This window comes from Lacerta agilis, chromosome 1 (genome assembly GCF_009819535.1).
Source record: "Lacerta agilis isolate rLacAgi1 chromosome 1, rLacAgi1.pri, whole genome shotgun sequence".
NCBI lineage: Eukaryota > Metazoa > Chordata > Lepidosauria > Squamata > Lacertidae > Lacerta > Lacerta agilis.
In genome coordinates this window covers 82087968-82107182 of record NC_046312.1, presented here as the reverse complement: position 1 = coordinate 82107182, position 19215 = coordinate 82087968, and the positions used below count along the sequence as shown (strand labels likewise).

General features: G+C 46.4%; 1 protein-coding gene across 7 annotated transcripts in view; it reads left to right on the top strand.

Moving 5' to 3' along the window:
• Window positions 1–19215, top strand: part of PLEKHG3 (pleckstrin homology and RhoGEF domain containing G3) — a 48520-nt gene that overhangs the window by 27038 nt on the left and 2267 nt on the right. For 3 of the 7 annotated variants that reach the window (XM_033159535.1, XM_033159511.1, XM_033159541.1), the window contains 12 exons: window positions 1475–1606; window positions 5148–5330; window positions 6716–6808; window positions 7480–7566; window positions 8212–8245; window positions 8704–8808; window positions 11392–11463; window positions 13352–13390; window positions 14042–14049; window positions 14442–14744; window positions 15639–15740; window positions 16335–17784. In XM_033159535.1, coding sequence (XP_033015426.1) covers window positions 1475–1606; window positions 5148–5330; window positions 6716–6808; window positions 7480–7566; window positions 8212–8245; window positions 8704–8808; window positions 11392–11463; window positions 13352–13390; window positions 14042–14049; window positions 14442–14744; window positions 15639–15740; window positions 16335–17784 — 2608 coding nt within the window. The remainder of the gene's footprint in view (window positions 1–1474; window positions 1607–5147; window positions 5331–6715; window positions 6809–7479; window positions 7567–8211; window positions 8246–8703; window positions 8809–11391; window positions 11464–13351; window positions 13391–14041; window positions 14050–14441; window positions 14745–15638; window positions 15741–16334; window positions 17785–19215) is intronic. The other 4 variants (XM_033159513.1, XM_033159512.1, XM_033159515.1 and 1 more) reach the window with 4 other exon arrangements.

The following is a 19215-nucleotide window of genomic DNA, read 5'->3' as shown; positions in this document are numbered from 1 at the left end:
CAAATAGCCTCTATGGGTCACACATGAGTAAATATGGATTGTAGGAATTAGCTATACAAGAAAATGGTTTCTCAGAAATCTCTGTATGTATTTCAAAACCAGCCCTATTTCTGTGAAGGAATCAGATTTATATGTTACCAGTGTTTATCCATTTATGCAGAGATAGGAGACTTTCCCCACTTGCTCTACATTATGTTTTTCATAATTCAAATACATAAATAACAAAAAAATAATGTAAGAAGAGCCCTGGTGGATCAGGCCAAAGGCCAATCTGTCCCAGCACCCTGTAATTGGCGATTAGCCTGTCAGAAGCCTGCAGGCAATTCATCATACCGCTAAAGCCTACATCTTCCTATGCTGATTCTTGATACTGTCATATTTTAAGTTTAATAACAATAGACATAACATTTGAGTAACTTAATGGGTGTGCTTTTTTAATATAACTACTGAAATGATGCCACCCCATATCTTTTCTCCAATTAATATGGCTATAATGGCCAAATCCCACACAATCTTTTGTAAATTAAACTTGTTGCAGTAAGTTACGATTTCTTACTCGTATTTATCCAATGGACTGATCCTTTAATATGGTTCAAAGGAAAAAGACCAGGTCTAATTGAATTTGCTAGCCTAGAATCTACCAAGCAATCCCACCATAGATGATAATTGTCACCTTTTTGTATTTCCATAGGTGAGTGACTTTTGTTGTTTTTGCTGCTGCAATCATGGCATCTTGCCACCATGTTGAAAAAGTTTTCTTGCATTGTTATTTTTAAAGAAAGCATGGGACTTTGGTTCCAAAGATTCTCCCCCAAAAACCTATGGAAATTTCACTGATCCAGCAGAAGTTTCCATGAAAGGGTGAAGTGAGCTACTCCTACCTACAGCTCCCATGCTATCTTCCTAACCTGCTCCAGAGGGTTGGGAAACCCTCTGGAGCAGATTTTTGAGGACTCACGGTGTTACATAGGGAAGAGGGATCAACGGACATTGTCTCATACATCCCAACTGTTCACAGAAGCTTCCCCTGGGATCAGGAAGCCTTTTTCATGAATGGAAAGAGCTCCAATGGAGACAACCAGTATTTATGTCATGAGATTTATGCTTCTTAAGGCTTTGGGGAAGGGCCATATTTCAGTGATAAGAGTATCAACTTCAAAAGCAGAAGGTCCCAAGTCCAACCCCTGGCATTTCCAGGTAGGGTTGGAATGTCCTACCTAACTTGTGAGACCTGCTGCCAATCACTATGGATAGTTCTGAACTAGGTTGATTAATGATCTCACTCAGCATAATGGGTTGTTTTTTTTTAATGGCTTTAAGTTATTACTTGGCCTGACCCTTGTGTACTCTCCTGGGCCCCAGAGCTTAGTAAACTGGGCAGTGGTCAAGATACAACAAACTGGTGAAATGGATAGGTGTTGGAGAGCCTTACAACTCTTTGGCTTACCTTCTTGGCTGTGTGGTTTTGTCCTAGGAGATAGCAAAGCACTTCGACATAGAAGAGGATGGCTATGAAGTGGTGGAAGAGGCGATTGACACCATGACCTGTGTGGCTTGGTATATCAATGACATGAAACGGAAGCACGAGCATGCTGTGCGCCTGCAGGTAATTTGAAAGGGGAAACGTGTCCCAGGTGTGCCATTAACCTTAGAGAGCTATGGCAATTCACAAGTAAGTGTTGTGTATTCACACTGGTTGATGCATCAGGCAATGCCACCTTTCACAACCCATAAAGGGAAATTCAAATTCCCTTAAATACCTATATGCAAAATGAATCTGACTTGCAAAACACGATGGCAAACATGTGTGTTATTACTGTCTTTAGTGGTTTGCTCTCTTTCCTGCTGCTTCCTAGCACTACAACATTCCTTACCATGAAGTGTAAGGGGATTTTAAAGATAGATTGATAGATAAAAGGCATTATTGGTGCCGTATTCCCTTTCCCTCATTCCAGTTTGCAATGTCTAATTTCCCCCTTTTTTCAGACCTCAGTACAGACATACACTGTGTTGTTTTTGCTGTGCTGCATCCCCCCCCCCCTTCCCATTATTTCAGTCGCATCACAGCAGCACACTTTTCAACGTTTTGTGCCAGTCATTTAAGACCTTTCATAAAATGCATCTCAAGCCGGAATTAAGATTGCCGGAAGAAATATCAACAACCTCGGATATGCTGATGACAGAACCTTGATGGCAGAAAGTGAGGAGGAATTAAATAACCTTTTAATGAGGGTGAAAGAGGATAGTGCAAAATATGGTCTGAAGCTCAACATAAAAAAACTAATATCATGGCCGCTGGTCCCATCACCTCCTGGCAAATAGAAGGGGAAGAAATGGAGGCAGTGAGAGATTTTACTTTCTTGGGCTCCATGATCACCGCAGATGGTGACAGCAGTCACGAAATTAAAAGACGCCTGCTTCTTGGGAGGAAAGCAATGACAAACCTTGACAGCATCTTAAAAAGCAGAGACATTGCCGACAACGGTCCGTATAGTCAAAGCTATGGTTTTCCCAGTAGTAATATATGGAAGTGAGAGCTGGACTATAAAGAAAACTGACAGTCAAAGAATTGATGCTTTTGAATTATGGTGCTGGAGGAGACTCTTGAGAGTCCCATGGACTGCAAAAAGATCAAACTTATCCATCCTTAAAGAAATCAGCCCTGAGTTCTCACTGGAAGGACAGATCCTGAAGTTGAGGCTCCAGTACTTTGGCCACCTCATGAGAAGAGAAGACTCCCTGGAAAAGACCCTGACGCTAGGAAAGATTGAGGGCACAAGGAGAAGGGGACGACAGGATGAGATGGTTGGACAGTGTTCTTGAAGCAACTGGCATGAGTTTGGCCAAACTGCGGGAGGCAGTGGAGGATAGGGGTGCCTGGCATGCTCTGCTCCATGGGGTCATGAAGAGTCGGACACGACTGAACAGCAACAACAACAAATAAAATATTTAACTTCATGACCCTTCCAACAATACCCATGGAGCTTAACATCAAGGAGATGTGACAAGAGGACTCAAGCCTGGGAATCCCAGATGAGGAAGTGATTATCTGCATTTCTTTCCTGAAGCTTAACATGTTCAGAGACTGACCCCTAGCACGGAAAAAAAAAATTTGGTTTGAGCCTTAACACGATTAGAGTCCTGCAAATAGCCTCAAAATATCAACCCAGCAGATTTTAAGTGCATTCACAGTTTCCTTGCACTTCCTTATCCTCTCATCATTCCAGATTTCATTTACATTATTCAGTCTTGCAAACACCCTTGTGAGGACTCCACCCTTATCAGCATCAGTGTTATGGAAATTTAATGACAAGTTTCCAAACATTGAATTTAAATTTTTCTCTTCTTGAGGTTTTAGAAGTGCACAGGACCAGTGGTCAGGGATGATGGGAGTTGTAGTCCCAAAACAGCTGGAGGGGCAAATTTGGCCATGCCTGCTGTAGGTGGTGTTAGGCCTTACCTTAGTTTTCATCTGTGTTTTCAGCCAATTAATTTATTTCTGCAGGGAATTTGAGCAAGGTGATGATGGCACCCTATGTAAACAATAGGCAAGCTTTAAGATAACTACAAAAGTAATTTGAACTGGGGCAGTCAATTATTTAGTCACCTGCAATGTACAGTGGTACCTTAGTTTAAGAACAGTCCTGTTGACGAGCAATTCGGTTTATGAACTCCGCAAAACTGGAAATAGTGTTCCAGTTTGCAAACTTTACTCGGTCAACAAACAGAAACTGAATTGGTGGCGGGAGGCCTCATTAGGGAAAGTGCGCCTCGGTTTAAGAACGGAATCGGTTTAAGAACGGACTTCAGGAACGGATTAAGTTCGTAAACCAAAGTACCACTGTAATGGCATGAAAACACCCACAGATTGGAAACTACATAAGGATTAGAAAGGAAGAGCGAGTTACTGAAAAAGAAGGGTTGCCACCTGTAGCGATCTGTCCAGAGTGAAGGAAGATGGTGGGAGCAAAATTCTTTCTAAATTACTTTTTTTAATGGATTGGTGGTTTATATTACACAAGCTGTGGATCAGATTCTGATCTGTGGAGGCTGTGTAGCAAATGCTTTTTGACTGGGCTTCAGACAAGATGCAGGAATTGCTGATGGAATGTCCTGTAATAATACCGGAGCTCTGGCTGAATGATTTGTCATTATGCCCCTTCTGGCTTCAACCTGTAACACTAGAATCCTCTGACTCAGGAATGGGGAACCTGTGCCCATGCTAAGATGTTGCTGGACTGTAACTCCCATCATCCCTGAACATTGGCCGTGCTGACTTGGGGCTGATGGGAATTGGAGTCCAGTTTGAAGGTCTACCATGTTCTCATGGAGAGCAGAGGGAACACTGAGGCAGAGAGAGAAGCAGCCTTGAATAGTTCGTAAGAAGACTGGGTATAAATGACAGAAATATATAAAAATAGGGACTTGTGTTCCCTAGCTGCTTTGGTTCAGCCTCACAGAGTGACTTTACACTGGACTAATCTACCTTTCCAGTGTCTCATTTGGAAGATCCTTAGAACCTTTCAAACTAAGTAGAAGAAAGGGACAAATATTTAGAATACTTAAGATTCCCTTCTTTAACTTTTGCAGATGAAAGAGACCCTCTGGGTACGAAACCATTGAGATCATTTTGTTGTTGGTAATGCTAGGCATTTATTTTCAAGACTGCTGACAGATTTTGAAAATATTTTGAATGTTTGTGAAGGTTAAACAGTGGACATGTTGGGGGGAAACTTGAGTTGTGTTGAAATGAAGGCTAAATGTATAGCATTGTATCCAATGCTGTCATTCCTCTTGTACAATGGGACTTCCCCCCTCTCTGCTCTTATCTCCCCTCAAGCCCCTTGCACATACTCAGAATCTGCTCCAGAGGGTAGGGAGACCTCCTGGAGCAACTTTTGGGGACATGTGGGGAGAGGAAGCCCTGTTGCACTAGAGGAACACTGCTTGTGTGGCATTGGGTACTACCCACACGCCATAAGACTTTTTTTCATTCAAAATTATCAAGTGGCTGTAATTCTGTCACAGCACAGACTACAACCAATGCCGGCATCTTCATGACTCTGTTTGGGGTTGCCTTGAAATGGCTCCTAATAGGGATGGAAATATTTCAGCTTTTTCTGACCCCCCCCCTTGCTGTTTTATAGGAGATTCAGTCATTGCTTATAAACTGGAAGGGTCCTGACCTGACCACTTATGGAGAGCTTGTGCTGGAGGGTACTTTCCGTGTCCATCGGGTCAGGAATGAGAGAACTTTCTTCTTGTTTGACAAAATCTTGCTGATAACAAAGAAACGGGGCGATCATTATATATACAAAAGCCACATTCCAGTAAGTAGTCCCAACCTTGCAATTCTGTTCATTCACAGGGATGAGCAAATCTTTTCAGTTTTGGTTTCTGTCAGTTTTCCAATCTTAAGTTCAGTCGTCCACATTTCCACATCAGTTTATTTACAGTCCATGAAAATTCACCAGCATTTTAGTGTGAATTTCTCCTGATACATACACATTTATGCAAAGCAATTCCCCCTAACCTAACATATTTTTTAATGCTATTTACCCTGATGCATGTACTTTTATGCACACTTTGCCCTAATACTTGTATTTTTGTACACATTACTGGGCTGGAGAACTGCACTGCAAAATTCGGAGAAATGCGAATTCCAAAGGCTGGCTGAGTTTTGTTTATTTTGCAAGTGCAAAATAAGTAGATTGGCTATTAAATGTGAACTGAAAAGAAGTTCATCTCCCCCTCCTCCCTATGAGTAGGCAGTGTGATTAATTCTTCCTCCCTGTTTTTGAGGGATCAGGAGGGCATCTTGGGTATCAGGGTAGGAGGGGTGTGTGAGCATGAATCATTCTTTGTCACTTTGGAAGTCATGCCTGACAGCTGAAACAGATGTGAATTTATGATCCACTGTACAAGGCCCCAAGGGAAACTTTTTTCTATCTGACCTGACTCTCCCACTGCTGCTGCCTTCCGTCTTCCAGCACAATCCTAGGCATAACCCAGGAAGGGAGAGGGATAAAGAGGGCATTTCTCAAATGACACATACATGAGAGCAACCCTTAATCTTTCTGTACATCAAACATTTATATATTTATATGTGCCACTCTAGCCCATCACAAAGGTACAGGAACTGACAACAACAACATGTGCATATGCAAGGTGGTAATAGATCTGTTCCAACCCAATACAATTCTGTTTGGCTGTTTTAAGCCTGAGAGGTGTATGCACTGGGTACTTTTTCTTTACTTGAATCTGTGTTCCTACCATAACCAAGTATGAATATGCTTTGGATGTGCTGATGGCATCAAATTCTCTGGGGAAGGAGGGTCAGTGGATGCTGGGGTGGGAGGGGGGCTGATGTTCTTTAGTTCTGAATACACTATGTTTTTCTTCTGTATATTATTTATGCCTGTTCTAAAATTCAGCACACTACATTGTTTTTAAAAAGGAACTGACAACAACACAGGAATTGACAAACACACAGTTATAAATATTATAACAAACCTTATGGTGTGTGCCCCGCCCCCGTCCTTGGCCACCCAAAGTTGGTCAAGTTAAAAGGTCTTTGTCGTCCTTCTGAGGATGCCTCTCTGTTTATCCTGGCAGCCCTCAGATGATTCAGAGAGATGGCAGATATTTGGCGAACTTTAGTTGTTGACGTTGTAATGGGTACGTTGGTTTGACATCTCTCCCTCTGCTCCTGCAGTGCTCCTCCCTGATGCTGATCGAGAGTACACGAGACTCACTGTGCTTCACCGTCACCCACTACAAGCACAGCAAACAGCAGTACAACATCCAGGTGAGATGAGCCACTGTCCTTTCATATAAGGGGTTTCGAAAGTGACTTGGGGGCAAGGTGCGGAGATAGTTGGAAAGGTGTGTTGCCTGATGCAGAACTGGCAGCCTGAATAAGGGCAGGCGCTGAGTGGAAATAAGAGGGCCAGTAACAGGACCTGAGAAAATGGGTCTTGATGGGTTTTAGTGCAGAGAATGCAAGGCCAGGTTGTGTGTTTTGGAAGGAAGAGGGTGCAAATGAAGGGTTAGGGCAGTTTGGTGGTGCGTTGCAGTGTCAAACTTTGTCAGTGTGTGGAGATACAGTGAGAGAAAAAAAGTATTTGATCCCCTGCTAAATTTGCCCGTTTGCCCTCTGACAAAGAAATGACCTGTCCATAATTTTAATGGTAGGTTTATTGTAGCTGTCCCCAAACGGGCAAATTTAGCAGGGGATCAAATACTTGCCCCCCCCCCCTCACTGTACTGGTGATAAAACTAGGAATTATCATAAGAGTGTGAGTTGTTAAGTATCCGCAGAAGGTGGGGCTGGTGGCATGGGTTGGGAAGGAGCCTTGGTGTGTGCATTTGCATGGTAACAGCAGGAAGAGTGGCAGCACTCAAAAAGGGCTAAGGTGTAGCTGAGTCAGGGGAGTAATCCTGGCTTCCAAGCTGCATAAGGTGTACTTTTGTTCCCAGGCCAAATCAGGGGAGGAGAAGCGGGTTTGGACTCACCACATCAAGCGCCTGATTCTGGAAAACCACCATGCCATCATCCCTCAGAAAGTAAGTGGAAGCTCTCCTTCCTTTTCCTTAGCATGTCTGTAGAATGGATGCTGGAGACCCCATGGAGTTCTCTGCATAGCTGTCAACTTTCCCCTTTTTTTAAAGGGAAATTCCCTTATTCCGAATAGGATTCCTCGCAAGAAAAGGGAAAAGTTGACAGCTATGGTTCTCTGCCTTTCTTTAAAGCTTAGTCTGAGCCATGTCTCAAGAAATGTTCTTTTTCTTTTTTGAATCAGAGGGGTGCTGTTGGAGGTGTTCTTTCTTCTATACATCTTTGCCTTTTCTTTACTCTTGAGTATGCTTGATTGCTTCTCTTTACTGAATCATACAAAGCCCAGCCATATCAAGCTAGGCCTAGGCCTAGGAGCTTCCATATTGTGGGCATGAGAGGTTTGGTGTTTGTAATTTTGTCTGCTCCTTTGTCCAACTGAGAAAGGGGCAACAGTTGTGGTGGAATTAGTTCCTAGTGTCCAGGGATGATGGGGCTGAGGGGAACCTCCTTTCTCCTTTCCTATCTCTCTGCTATTCTTTGGGGGAGGGAAGAGAGGTGGGAACTCCCCATTGCCTCAGGTTTCAGGTTTCAGGATTCTGGATTTCCATTTCCTTTTCAGTTTAGTGCTAAGCCCAATACCTTCTTTTCTTCAGGCCAAGGAAGCTATCTTGGAAATGGACTCGTACTGTAAGTTTCCATTATTTTCTAACAACTTTTTTTGTCCCAGTAGTTTGTTTTTAGAAACGCTCCTTCTGCTTACTGTGTCCTCAGCAGGGCAAGACAGCAGATATGTCAGAATTTCCCAACACAAGTCTAAGAATGTACTCTGCCTCATGGGGTTAGGTTCTTTCATCTGGTTGCAGGAAGATTACACAACACAGAAATCAACAATAAGTGGAATGTGATTCTGAGATGCGATGCTGTATTGATGATCCAATTCTCTGTCTCTTGTAATTAATATAATTGTCACCTCCTTGGATTGCGAATTGAGCCTGAGTTTGCTTGCTGGAGCTTCTGCTGCTAGATGTAATATTCAGGGGATTAGAATGGTAAGGTGGTGTTAGCTTGGTTCATGCATGAGGGGGTTGGTCATACCAAGTGGGGGCAGTTAACAGGTTCTCAAACACTCCTGCTGCTTCCTTTAGATCCTTCTCGCTACAAATACAGCCCAGAGAGGCTGAAGAAGTCCTGGTCATACCAACCTACAGAAGACATTTCTCAGTATGGCCGGCAGGGGCGTCGGCAATCAGGTAAACAGGGCAGGGGCAGGGATGTACCCTATCCAAGCAGTGGTGTTGTGTGTGTGTGTGTGTGTGTGTGTGTGTGTAGCTGTTGTTACTGTATCCTGATGGCATATCTTGTGTGTACTGTTGCTGTTGCTGTTGACTATAGGGCAGAAGTTTTTGTTTTCTGTAGTGGCTTGTCCAATAGTCTGTTGATAGAAATTAATATTTGGCCTTGGAGCTTAGTGCAGCTGACAGGTGCTGGAGCATTTACTCTGCCAAGGCCTAATGACCTCTGGCACACCACAAACACACACAGAGAATGTTCAGAGAACATACCTTTGTTTGTTTTGGACAGTTCTATGGGAATTTTTCTTACAGTGTCACTGTGAACTTGTCACCTTCACTTCAGCAATACAGGAAGAACCATGAAGAACCAAAACAGAAAAGAGAACAGGTCCAGTGCTTACTGGTAGAATACTTTTTCATTTTCGTTCTACACATTTTGGAATGAAATACTCCCCCTTCAGATGTTGCTGCATTACAACTTCCATCAGCCTCAGAAAGCATGGCCAACGGCAAGGGATGTTGAGAGTTATAGTTCAGCAACATCTGTTGGACTAAAGATTCCCCATACCTGCTATAAATGGAGTTAATGGACATTGAAATACTGATTCTTAAACATAGGATAATATTCATTTATACCATACACAGTTTTACATACATAAATGCAAAATAAAAACTACAAAACTTTGGCTGTCATAGACCATATTGAACTTTTGTTTTTAAAAAACACACTATTCAACAATACACATAGAGCTAAAAAGAGGTCTTGTTTCAAGTAAGTACTAGAGCCTGTTCTTCTTCCTGTTTTGAACCTCTGCTTCAGAAATAGGTAATTCAGAGTTGGAACATGCCAGTAAACATCTTTGTACTCTCCCCTCACCTAGTCCCTCTTGCATCTGCCACCAGTAGCCTAAACTGTGGCAATGGCAACCTGACTATTTCTTGGCAGCAAGGTGATGAATCGGTTCAGCCTTTTGGTCTGATCCATCAGTGCTGCTGTTAGGACAGTCTTCGCTGGCCTGGGGCTGATGGGAATTGTAGTCAGAAACATCTGGGGGCAAACGTTTGGCAAATGCTATCCTATGCAATTTCCACACTCAATAAGTATTTACCATTCTTTCACAACATTCAGGCCAATCTGCTTCCAAATTCAGGAGGCTGGGATAGGTAGACACGCTGCCTTGAATACACATAGCTGACAGACTTCAGCCGGGCTAGTCCTCCATCCGTAGCCTTGATCTGACTTAGTATCCCAGGGTGTCAGGTAGAGAGGCCTTTCCCATTCTTTCTACCTGAAATCCAGGCTGGGAGCTGAACTGGGAAGTCTACCACTGAACTAGTGACCCCTCTCCCATTGCTCCCTCTTGACTGCTCTTCAGATTGTTGTGTAGAGCAACCACCTTTCACCAATGTGTCAGGCAAGCTTGTGCAAGTCATGGCAGGCAGGTTCCATTTCATCGACTCTCCTGGGTGTTGTACTTTCATACCAAAACATGGAAGCCGTTCCAAATTCCTTTTGTTCCTACTTGACTTCTTATCCTAACAAAGGGTGCTCTTGCTGTCAACAACTCCTTACACGGCATAGGGTTTTTTTTTGGGGGGGGGAGACCACACACATCATGGCCTGCTTTTGCGACTCACAACTCTAGTAGATACCTGTGGGTCTCTGTGTGCTGGGCTGAGTTTGTGGCGTGTAAAAGTGTGCTGAGGTCCTGTGTGCATGGTTTGATTCTTGATTGCTGTGCCAAGAGAGAACTGCTGAGCTCAGGTCTTGGGTGCTGCAAGCCTAGACAGCTTCTAAAGAGAACTCACTAGAGGATCTTCTGAAGGGAACCTGCTTGTTAAAAGCAGATCGTTAAAAGGTTTTATCCAGGAGTGTTGAGAAAACGGGGCCTCTTAAATAGCTATTGGGTGGTATTATGGACCTAATGTAGTCATGTTCATTAATTTCAACAGGTCTGCTCTGAGTAAAACGCAACGTAATATTCATGCTTGAAACAAGAGTGTCAAAATAACATGCTCTTTGTGCCCCTGGAAATAATTTAGAATGGCCCAGAGAGTTGGAAGGAGACCCTACAAATAATCTAGTTCACCCTGCAACTGCCAGCAGTATAGGACCATAGAGCATAGGTTTCTCTTATGCTCCCCCACCCCCCAGCAGCAGGCAGTTCTTCTCTCCTAGCATCACCACCTCCTCCTCCTCTGTTTCCAATGGACATGAGTCGGGCAAGTACGTTTACCAAAGGAGGAAGGCAAAGGCAGTGGTAGCAGCACCTCTCTGGGAACCAAGCAGTTGCCATTGTACTTGCCCCCCAGTGCACTGTTCTGGGGCATTGTGGGCCATTTCAGCATTGTGTTCATCAAAGTGGCAAACAAGGGAATCTTGGGGCAGCAGAGGTGGCAGCGATGGATCCTCAGCAGCTGCCCCACTGCACTGAGTCACAGCATCCCTAGTGTGGTGCAGGACCCAGCAAGGCAGGGTTTTAGTAACGTCCCCAGCAGAATGGTATTGACTCTAACAGGTATCTTATATCCTATCCTTAGAGCCTTTCCGTGGCAAAAACACTGCTGAGAGGCTCCTAGATGGACTCGAGCGTAAAGGCCGCAGGAAATCTGGTGCGGGCTCCACTGATTTAGCATGTGGCACAAAGGGTCTCTGCCTTCTGGTGTTGTGGGGCTGGGAGCAAGCAAGTGGAGCTCTTTGGGTCAAAAACCTTACTGTGGAGTAGCTTATGGGCTTTGCCTCCTGCACAAGATCCTGGCTGAACATGCCTCTCAGTCTCCAGCAAACATAATAGGTGATGCTGACTTTTAAAGCTCTATAGGCAGGGCTGTGTTTATTCCATGCGTTCACAAATCTGGTATCTGACACAGAATTGCGAGGATCCCATTTTTTCCTCCTCTTTTTCTTTTATCAGCTATACTAATTATATAATCTACATAGTTAATTTCATTTAGCAAATTTAGCATAGAAAATAAATCATATTCTATAAGGAGAACAATAATTCGATTAATTTGCATGTGTCAAAAGAATGATATTAATTACAGTATACAGTCAACTCAATATTCAAAAATCTGATCACACCCATATGTTACCCAACATCTTTCCTTCTTTGTAGTTGCTTATTTAGATTCATTCTACATTAGTGCATGTTAAATCGGGGTAAGGAACCCTTTTAGCTCAGGGGCTGCATTCACTTTTGGACAATCTTCCAGGTTCCGCATGTCATTGGTGGGCAGGGCCAGAGGCAAAAGTGGGTGGAGCAATGGCCGGGCGTTACGTTTGTATAGTAGGCCAGTTTTGACACACACCCCAAGCAAGCAAGGGGCATTAGCATAGTTCAAGGACACATTCCAGCCAGGCAAAAACACTCAAGGGAGGTTCAAAGCAAGACTGTTGAAGGATGTGGCCTGGAGAGAGACTGGACGTTCAGATAGGCCTGGAGGGCTGCATCTGGGCCCCTGACCCTGAAGTTCCCTACATCTGTATTGAAATATCAAGCAATAGCACCAGACACAGTAAATGTGAAGTTCTTGTGGCTTCTGAAAAGATGTGGGAAATGTCTCTCGAAATCATAGAAGCCTAAGAAGGGCAAACAGGGCTTCAGGCACCTGGAAAGTGGGACACCCCGTTTCCTGCCCTGGGCTTTCGGCCTCCTTTCATCTTATTTGCTGCCCCCTGCAGTCCAACTTGGATTGCCAAAGTGGAATAAATCCTGCATAATAAGAAACTGCTGAGTTTGCAGGGGGGAGGTGTTTGATTCTGGGCAGCAGAATCTGGATTTTTATTTTTATTTGCTGATGGAGTATACACAGCCCTTCTGTAGAAGAGCGGGTGAGAGACAGGGCTCACTTTTTAAAAATCTGCTGGTTTATTTGGCCTCTTAGTTCATTCAGTCTTGGTGGCTTGCAAGCACAGATTTATTTATTTAAATTTAAACAATTTATATACCGCTTAGCTACAATAATCTTTAAGCAGTGTGCAAGGAACAGGATACAGAAAAGGTAAAACCTGGTTAAAACTAGAAAATCAAACTTCAGTTAAATGCCTGTTGGAATAATAATTTAAAAAGTCGTCTGTAGGCACTGGAAGTCCAACAGGGAGGGGTCGGGTCTGACCTCAACTGGAAGGGCATTCCATAAAATTGGGTCCACAATACTGAACACACTGCTCTTTGTGGATAAGAGCCATACATGTGAGCCATGGAGAACTACTAACCGGGACTCCTCTGAAGGCCTGTGATTGGGCAGGGATGGAGGGATTAGGTGGTACTTGACAGATGAAAGACTGGTGGTGCTGTTCTCTGAGAGGCTTGTTCTGCACTGCACAGAAGAGGCTAGTGCTGTTCTGCACTTCACTCAGATGCTTCAAGGTGTTTCCTTCTGGAGGGGCAGAGGTGGCGGGCTGAGGCTGGTGCTGGGGTTCTCCCCACCTTTTCTGGTATTTCTGGGCTCTGAACCAGCATTTCAAGAACTGATCTTGCAAACTTTCCTTTCATTGCAGAACCAACAAAACAGATTCTCAAGCAACTGAGCAACAGAGGTGAGTGGATGTCCCCCTTTCCCGCATCCCCCCAGCCTAGGTGGAAGAAGCTCTGTACTGACCAGATTTCCCTGTCCCAGGTTTACTTGACCAGTGTGGGTGGGATTTGACAGGTGCCCGTCCTTATGCCAATGGTCACTCCTATCTCAGATTTATTACAGCTAGCAGTTTTGAGCACAGGGCAATTCTTTATTGCTAAACAAGGCACCTTAGATGCTGAAAGCCAGGCATGGGGGAACCTGGAGCCCTCCAGATGTTGTTGGACTACGACTCCCATCAGCCCCAGAGAGCAAGGCTGGCGAAGGGTTGATGTTTCCCCTCCACCGCTCAAAGTGTGTGAGCCTGAATTGTTCCTTTACTCAGTCACTCCTTCAGCAGTGACTTCTTCCTGTTGCCTTGTGGCTGACCCACTGCCTTCTCAGGGGAACCACGGTCTCTGGAAGGGACTGTAATAAGATATAAGTGACCTAAAAATGGCTCTCTGCCAGCATGTTTGTTGTGTCTGCTGCTTATATAGAGTAAGAGTGTGCCTGAAATGGAGATTGGGAAATAGGGAGGAAGACTACCTGGGCAGGGAAATGAGACCCCACCTTTTTCCTAATGGCCTCTTTTTCCCTCCTTCTTCTTCCTGTGCTACAAATCTGGCAATAGGACTAAAGGTAAGAGACAGAAATTCTGGAAGACAAAATAAATGAGGGAAAGGAAGAAGGGTCTTCCCTTTTTAAGGAAATTAAAAGTCTTGGGTGACATGCGATGGGCTTTGGGTCCCTTACCAAAACGCCACCTTAAAGGTAAACTGCTCTGGGGTAAACGTTGGTGCAGGGGCCATTATTCATTTTGATAAGAAAATGACATTTCCCTCTGACCACCGCCACCTCTCATAGGGTGGCCAGCAAGCTTCTCACAGCTCGAAGCTGTGTGCTTCTGCTCACATGTTGAGCAGGCAGCGATCGAGCTCAGGTTGAGGAAAGGGCACCCCAAGCGGTGTCTCTGCTGGTGCCCCAGCACTGGGGCCTTTCTAAAAGCCCCTGCTTGCCCTCACTTCACGTAGCATGCAGGCAGTGACGGAGCCCTTTTGGAGTTTGGGGAGCCCTCGCACCCCACCAACAGCTTGCAGCAGCAGCAGCAGCAGGATCGACAGGCCCTTCCCCAGGAATCTCTGGAAGAGTTGGCTGAAAGCGACGGCAGCGAGAAGGATATGGGGCCGGAGGAAGAAGACGAAGAGGAGGAGGAGGAAGAGGAGGAGAGGCTGGTAGGAACGGAGCAGGTGGCAGACTTTGCAAGCTCCTTGATGGCCGTCCTCCACTGCTGGCACTATCGGGCCAACGCTTTGCTTTTCTCCTGGGGCAGCACGGTGAGGTGCCTGTTCAACCCCTGCTGCATCTCCCTCCTGCATGCTGGCTTGGTGCATGGCTCGCAGCTGCCCTCTGTTCCTTCTGTGCCATCTTCCCATTAATCAGACGTGGGACAGCCCCAGAGGTTCCCGTGTGGTTTCTTTTGCAGCTGTTTTAACCCTTCGGTGATACTACTGACCGACTTGGTGCTTTTGTGCAGTCCTCCACGGGGGCTAACAAGATTTGTGGCTTGATAACAAAAGAGGCTCTTTGGGTCTTACCATCTCTGTATCTGTGGGAGGTCCTTTTCCTGCCATTCCCTGTCCTCTTGCCAGGAAGGTTCTTCCACGTTAGCAGCTTGATAATGAGACAAAGCTAACGTTAAGCAGGATCCTCTTCCAAGTCCTGTTGCCTGTGCTATTGGACCATCCCTGGATCCAGCACTAACTGTGCACCTTCCAGATAGTTTATCAGCCTGCAGTTTTTAACTAGTGCACTCCACCCGCCACACCAAAGTGCTGCAAGACGTGTAGAGAGTCTGCTCGGGAAAGCTTTGTTCCTGGATGAAATTGGGACTGGCTTAAGCAACTGCAAGGCTCCTCTGTGCCAGGGCAGCAAGTGGACCAGAGCCACCAGCACTTGCGTTCACCTGCTGCTTGCGAGGCTGATGGATGCGACATCAGGTGGTTTTGTTGCTGTGTCCAATGGCTACAATATTGGACTTGGACCTGCGTGGGCACTCATGATGCATTTTAGCTATTTGGGACAAGCTACGATCTCTGACTTCCTCTGTAAAGTCATATGGTGTTTCAGAATGACAAATAACAATGGCTAGGGATGTTTGGCTGCTCTTGTCCAATGGCTCCTTCGCAGTAGCATGTACTCAACTCTCTAATGTTTCTGTTTCGGTTCAGGCCAAGAGCCACAAGGCACAGGAAGGGCCCAAGCAATACCAGTCGCCAAGCAGCAGTGGTGAGAAAAACAGGGTCGGGGATAATGTCTCATCTGTCCCAAAGGTGAGTGGTTGGCGGAGGTGCTGTTTGGGGAAGTGCCATTGCTCAGTGGGTTGGGTAGAGCTCCCAGGTTCAGTTGCGGGAATCTCCAGGGAGGGCTGGGAATGTCCCTTCTGAAACCCTCAACCAGTGAGATCACAGGTCTATCCAGGTCAGGACTGTCTGCTCTGTAAGGCAGCTTCTTACATTCCTTGGGGAGAATGGAATTTCTGCTCATGCCAATTTTGAGACAGGGAATCTCTTGGCCCTTAACACTAAAAATAGGATTCAAAGCCAAAGGTTCATGGACATTCCACTTCCCAGACTCAGTTCCCATACTGGGTATTCTATGCCATTGTCCTTTCCAGTGGTCCATGTTGTCCCCAGAAGATACGACATAAAAACGAGCAATATTTCTGTCTGCTGTTGAGTCAACTTAGTGGTTGGTGTGTTCCCTACCTTAGAAGCCAACATATTTGCTGGGTTCAAGAGTTGGTTGCATTTGAGTAGTGACTATTAACTTAGCCCTTAAACTGTTTATCTGCAAGACCACCATTTTTCGGGTTGTGCGTTAAGTGTGCAAAACTTTCCTTCTCTTTTTGGGGGCACATTTCCTAGGCGCGATCAGCCATCGAACTCAGCATGGTCTTAGAAGCTTCTCCCCTTAAGGAAGAGTACCTAGAAGAGGGTCCTTCAGACCCCGAGTCAGTGGGCAACCCGGAGCCAGTCCTGGCAGGCCAGTGGGGGACCCTGAATCAACAGCGTTCAGATGGCCTGGAGTCCACTGAAAATACCGAACTGAAGCCACTTAGTAGTGAGGAGGAAGAAGAGGAGGAAGAAGAGGAGGACAGACGTTCACCCCAGACCAGAAGCATCCTCCCTTTCTCTGTGCTGGATCAGGCCAGTGTCATTGCAGAGCGCTTTGCCAGCAGCCTCTCTCGCCGCAGCAGCCTGGCTCTCGAGGAGGGCAAGGGCCACCTGACTCCAAAGCAGGCTAGCCGCAGTGGCAGCGTCTTGAGCCTGGATGGCAGCGAAAAAGCCGGATGTCGCACGAACAGCACCACGGACTCCCTGCCGCAAGAGCCCCTGGGTGAGCCCAGCAGTGCCTGCAGCGGGGCTACCTCGCCTGGGCTGCTTGAGACGGACCATGCCTCCTGCAAGCGGAAGGAGTCCATGCTCTCCCATCAGGACAGGCTGCTGCTAGACAAGATCAAGAGCTACTACGATTACGCGGAGCACCAGGATGCCGGCTTCAGCGTCAGGCGGCGGGAGAGCCTGTCCTACATCCCCAAAGGGGTGGTGAGGAATTCCGTCTTCAGGATCAACAGCCTTCCCCAGCCAGAGCCTGAGCAGGAGGGGCTGAAGCACAAGAGGCTGGGGCGCCCTGCCAGTGGTGGGGCTGGCACCACGGCAGCCTGGGTGTTGTCAAATAGGCCTGTGGCTGGGCTACAGGCCCCCCGCTCCGAGGCAGCCTCTGCTGGAAGCCCCCTGCCCATCACGGAAGCGGAGTTCAGGCCGCCGGCTGAGATGGTTAAAATCTGGGAGGAGATGGAGAAGCCGAGCGGTGAGGGTTGGAGTAGGAGGCCTGAAGGTGTCACTCGGCCAGGCACGGCGAATGGGCAGGTGGCCGGGGGCTCCTCTCTGCGGCACGTGGAGAGGCTCCGGGGCCAGGAGAACGGCTTTGACCTCCACGAGCCGCTTCTCATCCTGGAGGATGAGGACCTTGGGGCCATCACAGAGGAGTCGGCGGTGCCCTCGCCTGAGAGTAAGTCTCCCGTGGAGCGGGCTGTGCCTTCTAGGAAGCCCTGGAAGCTGGACCATGAGCTAGGGGGCTCTGAGCAAGATCGGTATCTCCCCCGCTTGCACCCCCGGATAATGCAGCTGGCCCACCTGACGGAGGCAGAGCTGGCGGAGAAGGTGAAGAACAAGGTCTACCAGCTGGCCCGCCAGTACAGCCTCCGAATCAAGGGCCAGAAGCCTGCAGCGCATAGGAGGCTTGCTGAGCTGGAGGAGGAGATGAAAGGCAATACCTTGACTGTCCAGCAGGAGGCAGATAAGAAAAGCAAGGGTATGTATTGGCCAGAGGGCACTCTGCTGTCACAGGCAGGACCTCATTGTTCATATTATATGAATTTCAGCAGTGCCTAGAAGTCACAGCTGTGAGCATAAATATAGGAGATTCATTGTGACTTATATTTTAAAGTTTTAGATTAATGACTTGTCCTTTCCTCTTGGGGTCGTAGGAGGTAGAAGCCTTCATTAAAAACACCCCGCCAACAACATCCACTAAAAATAAAGATTCACAAAGTGTCAGATAGATATAAAACAGTTGTAAAATATAATATATTGAATATTTTAAGAGCCACATAAAAAAATTCTGAAATGTGCTTATTACAATAGTAGCAGTGGATTCTGTTTCCAGAGGAGTTTATAGTCTAGAGCAGAACTCTTTGACAGCTGGAGCCAAGTACCACTTGCTGGGCCAGAGCAATATCACCTGGGCAGGGAGGACACAAGAGCCAGTGCACACGCCACATTTTTGTGGCTGCTCAAAACCACGAACCTGTGCTACTTTAATGGCAAAAGCCCAAGTGGGTGGCCTGTTTTTAAGACCTCCCAGCATCCTCAAGACAGCTTTCCATGCTCCTGTTTCTTTCCCTGGGGCAGCTGTGTTTGGTGAGCACCGTCCAACCCCCAAACCGGAGAAAAGCACAATTTGTAAACATCGTGCAAAGAGAGCAGATTTGCAGATCTGTAGATTTGGCAGATCTGCAGATTCTGGAGATAGAAAGAGACATTCTGGGGAGAAAACTTTCCTGGCATCTAGGAGAAAGTTGAAATGGCCTGAACTGAAGGAAGTCTCTCCAGTCTGTTCCTGCATTGGGCTGCACTCACTGCTGAACACTGCCTTTTTCTCAGTGCTGGGGGAACTCTTGCCCCAGTGTATCCAGTCTCCTTAGGGCTCTCTATTCTAGCTACACACACCTTCCTCCTTCCCCTGGCTGCAGCCCTTATCCAGGCCTGCTCCACACCTTCCTCAGGTGCTCTTTCCTGACAGGAATGTGCCCTTGAAGTATGATAATGCCTCTGAAATGTAGTTTACAGTGCAAAGGTAGGAGTCGTTTCTGGCCCTGCGTAGGAATGTTGCCCTTGAGCCGAGAAAGGTTTTCCACCCTGATTTAGCTTAATTCAATTAATTCCATTGCCTCTCCCTCTGTTGGAGAAGCCCTGGGTGCCCCCATCCAGCTACTGTATATCTCTGAGATGGAATTGATGGAGGCCCCAGAGGGGATTGCAGAGGTGAACAGGGAGGGATCTTTCTGGCTTGGATATATCTGAATACAAAAGGTTTCCACCAGGACAAACCCCCGCCTCTAGGATATTTTAACAAGGGTCCTCACCAAAGTGCCCAAGAACTTGGCAATTCTCGACTCCTCAAGCTGAACAGCCTCTGGGAGCTTCCTTCCCTCCTTGCTGTTTTAAATAGAAACAGCATAGC